The 8,654-nt window shown below is 39.4% G+C and overlaps 1 protein-coding gene across 4 annotated transcripts in view; it reads left to right on the top strand.

The window, feature by feature from the left end:
* Window positions 1–8,654, top strand: part of VWA8 (von Willebrand factor A domain containing 8) — a 358,944-nt gene that overhangs the window by 152,595 nt on the left and 197,695 nt on the right. For all 4 annotated transcript variants that reach the window (XM_029210522.1, XM_029210521.1, XM_029210523.1 and 1 more), the window contains exon 20: window positions 2,110–2,181. In XM_029210522.1, coding sequence (XP_029066355.1) covers window positions 2,110–2,181 — 72 coding nt within the window. The remainder of the gene's footprint in view (window positions 1–2,109; window positions 2,182–8,654) is intronic.

The following is an 8,654-nucleotide window of genomic DNA, read 5'->3' as shown; positions in this document are numbered from 1 at the left end:
GGAGAGAGAGACAACTGGGAGAGAAGACTTTTTTTTTTTTTTGCGGTATGCGGGCTTCTCACTGTTGTGGCCTCTCCCGTTGCGGAGCACAGGCTCCGGATGCGCAGGCTTAGCGGCCGTGGCTCACGGGCCCAGCCGCTCGGCGGCACGTGGGATCTTCCCGGACCGGGGCACAAACCCGCGTCCCCTGCATCGGCAGGTGGACTCTCAACCACTGCGCCACCAGGGAAGCCCGGAGAGAAGACTTTTAAGAAATTGTCTATGGTACCAAGTGGGACAAGAGGTTAAGGAAAGAATTATATAGGCCGTGACCTTAGCCTTAGCTAATGTTTGTTGACTTGAATAAGTTAGGTGCAATGAGGGCATGAAGTAGAAGGACATGAGAAAAAGTTAAGAAGACTACAAGTATAGTTTAGATTATTTTTCAGTGTTTACATTGCTTTTTTACCTGCTCTCTAGGTGCTTATTCCAACTTTCCTATCTGTTCTTCATGCATATTAGCCCAGGTATTTCTGGAAGAACTTAATGTTGTCTGGAAATTGGCACTGATTTTTCATCTTACTTAGAAGGACGAGGTCTACAGACCACATTATCACTAGAACTCAGATTAAAAGAATGTTCTAGGGACTCCCCTGGTGGTGCAATGGTTAAGAATCTGCCTGCCAATGCAGGGGACACGGGTTCGATCCCTGGTCCGGTAAGATCCCACGTGTCGTGGAGCAACTAAGCCCGTGCGTCACAGCTGCTGAGGCCTGTGCACCTGGAGCCCATGCTTCATGGCAAGAGAAGCCACTGCAATGAGAAGCCCGTGCACGGCAACGAAGAGTAGGCCCCCGCTCACTGCAACTAGAGAAAGCCCGCACGCAGAGACGAAGACCGAACGCAGCCAAAAATAAATAAATAAATAAGTAAATAAATTTATATTTAAAAAAAAAGAATGTTCCAGGGCTCCCCTTTAACTAGGATAACCATGTACCCTCCCTCATTTGCTTAAGATAGTCCCTGTTTACATTTGTTGTTCCAGCATATTAATAACACCTCTTTTTATTCTAAAGCGTATTCCAGAATGAACAAAATAGCTCACCCTACTTCAAACCTTGTTAAAACTCCAGTTCCATGGTTTATCTGCAAGCAGTTTTAAAAAATTAAAATTCCAAGATAAACGTTAAGGAATACCCATCTGTTCTTGAAGGAGGGAAAAAACTTTCTCAATTTTTCTAAAAAAGAAACTCTGAAGGGAAGCCTTGCTTAATGTGGCAAGAAAAAGGAAAATATTCTAGATGTCAAAAAATTCATAAACCAAGTTAAAAATAGAAAAGTGAGTGGCAAACTAGAAAAGTATCTGCAGCATATATGAGATAGAAAAGGTCAGTTTGCCTTTTTTACAAATAGAGAACTACAGTAAGTACTTATGAGACCATTATTGTTTTGATACAGAAAACCAAGAGAAAGTAATAGGGACATTAACTGTTCTGGGATATAGTTCTCCCTTCAACTCCCGGATGAGCCTTTGTGACCTACTTATGACTGTCCTATTTTTCAAGATACAAAAGAGCAACGTAATTTCCTCTGTGCCCATTGTGAACAGCTTTAATCTTGTTCTTTGATTGTATTGTGTCATGATTTGAATTTAAAAATATGGAAGTGAATAATATACTTTTAATTCTAAAGCTATATATACTTTGAAGGTAATGGTTAAGAAGAAGTCAATGTAAAATGTTCCATGGAAATCTCCAATTATTTTAGAAAGCCTTTGTATATTTGCATTAGTGTTAATTTAAATATTATATTAAATTATAAGCCAACACTGCATAGTACAATAGCTGAAAGATATTTGAGTTGAATCATAAAAACTCTTTGAAATACGTATTGGTCAGTGGTTGAGTCTTGCTAAGGGGGACCATTTCAGGTTTTCAATATGAGTGACCAAGTTGGTTATATAACTTATTTATAACCACAGCATTACTTTTAATTTTTTTACATTATCAAATTGAGTATTGTCTATTATAATAGATGTTTTACTTTCCATGAAGATATCTTTATAGTTAACTTTCTTATTTCACCTTGATTATGCAAAACACAATTAACCTCCAGTTGTTTTTCCTCTAGCACATGACAGTGATGGAAGATATGCTCAAAGACTTTCTTCTTGGAGAACATCTGTTATTGGTTGGGAACCAGGTGAGTTATGGCTGGAACTCAGGTACTAATGAATAAATAATAGTAGCAGTTTAAAAGCAGTAAGTTTCTTTTCCTTGTTGGAGTACGTTTTTAGAAATGATTTTTTTTCCCAGTTAAATGACTTGTTGAATTAAACAACAAGGGTCTTCTACCTTCTAAACCTTAGAATTACCTTATACGTATCTGCTCTTCTTTCCCACGTCTGTCACCCTAGCCCAGCTCCTCATCACCTATCACCTGGATTACAGCCGTGGTTTCCTAATATAGCTTCACCCCAACCTTACTTCCACTGTGATCTACTCTCCACTCTGCAGCCAGATTGATACTTGTGAAAATAAAATCTAAGTCTCTCTTTTTTTGCTTAAATTTGCTCCCCATCGCCCTTAGGTGTAGGCTTGGCTCCCTCCTTTCCTGCATTTGGTGTTAGCTTGAGCCACTCTGAACTTCTTTCAGTTCTTTTTTTTTTTTTTTGCGGTACGCGGGCCTCTCACTGTTGTGGCCTCTCCCGTTGCGGAGCACAGTCTCCGGACGCGCAGGCTCAGCGGCCATGGCTCACGGGCCCAGCCGCTCCGCGGCATGTGGGATCTTCCCGGACCGGGGCATGAACCCGCGTCCCCTGCATCGGCAGGCGGACTCTCAACCACTGCGCCACCAGGGAAGCCCCCTCTTTCAGTTCTTATCTCCCCTCTGGTCCTTGGCGCATGCTCTTCTCTCTGCCTGGAGCACTCCTAGTCCCCTTCCCACACCCCTTTTCTCTAACTCCGGGACATGTTCCCTTGTCCGTAGCTTTTAGGTTTCCCTGCTTCTACATAACTTCCTTCCATCTCTCCGTCATCACACTCATCATATGTCACTGTGTTTACGTGTAGAATGACTGTCTTCCCAACTTGTCTATATGCCCGTCAAGGGCAGGGACCATGGTTCTCTTGCTCATCTCTGTGTCCTCAGTTCCTGGCACAGTGCTTGCTGCTACCTAGTAGATATTGAATGTGTTTATGGAGGGAGTGGATAGACATTTTATATCTAGAGGCTTCTGATAATTTTCCTCAGTGAAATTAACAGACTCATAATGAACAGCACCTTTGGTTTTTTAAATTAGTTTGAAATTAAGGATAACAAGCTTTCAGAAGAAGTTTGGTCTTTTTGTTTTTTAACTTATTAAAACAATACATATTCTTTATTTAGTCCCTCAAACTTACAAAACAATTTTTTTTTTTTTTTAATAAAAAAGGGCCAATTGAGTGGTTTACTGGTTGAGTTCACAGGCTTGGATGTTAGCTGGCTAGAGGTCCAGTTGCAACTCTTTCATAGACGGCTGTGACTTTGGGCAAATTGCTAATCTTACTAAGGCTCAGTCTCCTGATATCTAACCTAGGAATGCAAATCATGTGCTCGCTGTTGGGCTAATGTATGGGTCACATGAAATAATGCATGGAAAGCGCTTCACACAGTCCCTGGCTCATGATAGGTGCTCAGTTAGAATTAAATCTGTGGGTCACTCTGTTGTTAAAAAGGACTTTAATACTCTGTTTTATTTTTTTCTGAACAAGAATTAAAGGGTGAGCAATAGAGTATTCATGGTCTTTTTTTTTTTTTTTTAACAATTGTTTTAAGGTTGCTTATTGCTGATCCATGGTCGTTTTTCACTATTTAAAAAGTCCTGATGAGTCTATTTACCAGAGTGGGAGGCTGAAGATCAGTTAACAGTCCAGTATTCAGTACTTGATATTGAAGCCCAGGAGGTCAAGTTCTCATCTGACTCTGAAAACTGATGACTCTCATCTCACTTTGCAAAATGATGGCTTCATAGCCCAGAGTACCTCACAAACTTTTTATAAGTCGTTAAACCCTGGTATACTCAGTGTGTCTTTTTCAGGTCTTCTGTTGGTATTTGAATTGCCTTAGACACAGTCTGCTGGCATCTCAACAGCTGCAGACCAGAGAGTAGACCAAGAGAGTAGGCAAAGAAAGTAGACCAAGAATACACAGAGCTGGGGCTTGAGGAATAATTTTTGCTGAGGAGCAGGCTTTCAAAAGGAAGGCCCCTAGGGGTCAAGTTATGATGTTCAAGCAGCTTTGAAATATCCTAGATGATACTGATGTCCTTGGGGTTTAGTGGGTGGGATACAGAAGGAGATTCCTGGTAAAGGCAGGGTTTACATTTGAGTTAGATAATAGAGTCAGGGTTTCACAAGAGTTGTCTAGGTTGAAAGGTTAAAGTTAGAGCCTAGCCAGTAACCAGAGAGACAGGGAGAACATTCTAACCCCTGGGGGCTGGGGAGAGCTATACAGGATGAGGGCTGAGGTGGAGCAGAGGATTGCTTCTTCTTTATGATAAATTAAAAAGAGGCTATGAAAGTGCTTTGAAAGTACTCTAGAGTGCTATACAAATGTCGATGTGAAATCCAGTATGCTACCTCTAGTCAATGTCAAGTCCCAAAGAAGAGAACAAGACACTAGGACAAAGGGCTAGGCATTGGGTAGAGCGAAGAGCAGCTCCCTCTCTACACATACATGGGGGGACCCCCAGCATCCGGTGAGGGTGGGAGATCCCACTGGTTTTCAGGCTTGTGTAGAGTTGCCTAAGGAACCTCTGGGTAGAGCCTGCAAAAGATGCTCAGGAGGTGCAAGGCAGGAGGCAGGGACTTCATACAAACGTCGTCTGTCAGTCAATGCTGTCACAAACCCTGCCTGTCATCAGCAGATCAGTGTCTTGCCTTCTTTTACCCCTAGACTGACAGCCTCCACTTTGGAGAAACAGAAAAATTGAAAAATGGAGATTGTATTCATTATAAATTTGCTACACTTAGCTGGCGTTTTTCATGGCAGAAAGCTTTTTTATCCTTTCATTATAAACCTCTAAGACACTGATGGTCTTAGATTTTATAAGTAAGTTCTGCTACCTGTGTCCATGAAATTAGCTAGTGAAAAAGTCTAGGTCTTTTAGGCTATCATTTGATGTCTTCCATTGTCTCATCCCACTCCACTTGCAGCCTTGTGTCTCATTTCTCCCCTGGAATTCATGTCCTCAGATAAACACTCTGTTTTCCAGATACCTTCTTATCAGTGTTATATTTTAGCCTTTGATTGTCACCAGCGTGCTCTCTTCTTTCTCCCATCTTTGCCTATTGAAATCCTTCCAATCTCAAAGGGCAGTATGGTGTCGTGGAAAAGCAGAAAGCTGGGAACCCAGAGATCTATCTTCCTGTGCAGATTTTTCAACTCTGTATGTGACATTGGATAGATTGCTATTCCTCCTTAAAGGGCTTTGTCTTTTTTCTTTTCTTTGTTTCTTATCTATAAAATGATAGGATTGGAATGGGTGTTTTCTAAGGTCCCCCTGGCTGTAATATTCCATAATATGCTTCTTTAATAAAGTCTTCCTGAACACTGCAGCCTGAAGGTTTGGCCTCATTCTCTGAACTCTTACAGCACGTCATTTCTAGATTTCTTTTGACTTCTGTCAGACTTATGCGTCCACCTGCCACCTCTCTACTGAAAAGAGAGAGCCCCTTGATAAGTCTTAGTTATTTTTGCAACCTCCCTGATGCCTTGCATACAATAGACATTCAACAAATATATTTTAGAGGACTGCCTAGAATAAATTTCTAATGAGTAGCCAAAATGATTTAGAAGTAATATGAATTTAAAATTTAGGCTTACTTGGTTTATTTTCAGGAGATTCTAAGACAAATTGACTAAATTTTTTATTCAGTAAATTTGCAACTGTTTGGTGAAGGAAACAGTGAATAAGACAGAATCTAGGGAGTAAGAGAAAATACTTAAGTGGCCCAGACAGCTGGGTATGATTATATTACTGATGGGATCTGATCAGAGACTGGCAGCATTATCACTAGGACAGAATAATGAAACACTAATTATTGAATTTTTCTAATAATAATTAAGTGCTAATTAGTATTTTGCTAATTAAATGAGATATAACTTTGCACATACTTACATTTACCAAGTCAGCGAGTGAAAATTGGATTTAAGGTGGCTGATTAAAATCTAAATAGAAACTCTGAGTGCTTTAGCCAACTTCAGTTCCTTTCAAACTTGTTTTCAAAAACTAACATCTGTGTTAAGATATGAACAAGATTCTATGGTTAGACTTATATTTTTTCCCAGCTTTATTGAGGTCGAATTGACAAAAAAAATGTATTTAAAGTGTACAATGTGATGATTTGATATAACCATACATTCTGAAAGGATTCCCCCCATCAAGTTAATTAATATATCCATCACCTCACATATTTACCTTTTTTGTGTGAGAACATTTAAGTTTTACTGTCTTAGCAAATTTCAGTTATACAATACAGTGTTATCAACGGTAGGCACCATGTTATACTAATATATAATATATATTATGATATATATTACTAATATATATATTATATAACTTTTATATATATATATGTATATATATATATAACTAATATATCCTCAGACCTTATTCACCTTATAAGTGAAAGTTTGTACCCTTTTACTAACCTCTCCCTATTTCCTCCACTGCTCAGATCCTGGCAATCACTTTTCTACTTTGTCTCTATGAGTTCAACCTTTTTTTTTTCTTTTTAAGATTCCACATATAAATGATACCGTGCAGTATTTGTCTTTCTCTATCTGGCTTATTTCACTTAGCATAAGGGTCATTACGGTTAGACCCTTGATTGCTTCCATTTGGTTGTATGAGGGGGAAGGAGCCACCTGTAGTATTTGCTAGCAAATGCAGAGCAAGTACCCCACAGGGATGTGTTTTTCTAAGGACTGGTATGCAGTTATATGTTCTCTTTCCCCATGCTTTCCTCTGAGTCCTGATCATCTAGGAGATATCTTTTTCAGGAGTGTGTACTTTTGCAGTCATAGTAACTCAGGTCCTCTGTCGATACCTTTGAAAACACCCTACTTTATTTATCAGTGGTATTTCAGTACCTTAATATCTTACACACCTTCTCATCTTCACCCTTTATCCGTCTTGTGAACCAAAACAATGAAAAAAGAAAAAGACCAGGAAGTGAAGCTACAGCTGGTAAGTTAAGGTCTACTGATGCTCAGCTGTCACCGGGTAGTGTCACTGGTGTTTTCCCTCAAATGAAAAGTGACAACCATCTGGAAAACACCTATTTCAATTACATGATTTAGTTTGAAACTAAGTAAACCATTTGTAGCAATTGATCAGGCTCCTTTTCTCTTTCTAAAACATTATATGATGACTACTCAAAAAAAAAACCCCAAAACAAAAAAACAAGTCAGTTAGAATTGAAGCTTTGGGGATTAAATATTGGCAGAGAAGCCAGTAGTGGGTTGTTATAATTATACAATAAAGTGTAATGAATGCTGTTAATACAAACTGTCTATAGATTGATACAGTTTACCCATCCTTCTGTTTGCAAACTAAAAACTGGCTGAAGTTCATGAAAGAAACTTTTCAATAGGCAAAGTTGTCAATTTAGAGATGTTTTGAAAGATTGCTGTTACCAGTAGCAACTTTTACAATGAGGAAATAAAAGGGAGTAAGTGTTGATTTTGAGGTATCTCAAGGTTTATTATCTTTATTGAGCCAAATCCCATCTTTTCTTTCCATGTAATACTATCTTTTCTAAGAATCTTTGACATTAGACAAGGTTTCATAACAGTTGGGAAGCTAAAAACAAGTCTATAAAATCACTTACCATAGCAAAATAAAGTAGGCCACATCTTCTTTTGGTGAAATAAAATTATTTCGTTTAATCTTTTCAATTTTCTTTGTGGGATGTTATGGCACAGCACATCGACCCTCCAGTAAATAAAGCAGAATTGCTGCCTGTCAGCCAAAAGGGATAGGGTGCCCTGAAATTACACGTTTGATGCTCCCTAAGTATACAATGCTTCATGTCGTAGAACCACTTTAGTATGCTGCTACATGCATTATATTCTACTTACTGTAATTACAACATCACATGTACCTTTCATACAATTAGGAGTTTCATGCTGGCTTTTTAAAAGAATCATAGCATGACTTTCTATTTATTTCAGCTTTACTGACAGGGAAAAAAGAGAAATGGCTATTTACTTTCAAGCCAGTAATGCTTTTTTTGTCACAACTCTACTCAAGAATAAGCTTTCTTCCTCCCCATATCTTATTTTCTTTTGATTTGCAAAGCTATATTCTATTTGATATACAAAGTATTTGTTGTGAATATTTTGGGCTATAGATTGAGCTTATAGGTGCATAATGTTTTTGTTGTTTAAAAACTTCTTAAGAGGGCTTCCCTGGTGGCGCAGTGGTTGAGAGTCCGCCTGCCGATGCAGGGGACACGGGTTCGTGCCCCGGTCCGGGAAGATCCCACGTGCCGCGGAGCAGCTGGGCCCGTGAGCCATGGCCGCTGAGCCTGCGCGTCCGGAGCCTGTGCTCCGCAACGGGAGAGGCCACAGCAGTGGGAGGCCCTCGTACCGCCAAAAAAAAAAAAACCCTTAAGAATAAACTTCTGTTT

This window comes from Monodon monoceros, unplaced genomic scaffold (genome assembly GCF_005190385.1).
Source record: "Monodon monoceros isolate NGI ecotype Baffin Bay Population unplaced genomic scaffold, NGI_Narwhal_1 Super_Scaffold_8, whole genome shotgun sequence".
In the NCBI taxonomy this organism is placed as follows: domain Eukaryota; kingdom Metazoa; phylum Chordata; class Mammalia; order Artiodactyla; family Monodontidae; genus Monodon; species Monodon monoceros.
Note: the sequence above shows the minus strand (reverse complement) of the source record. Positions and strands in the feature narration are given on the sequence as shown.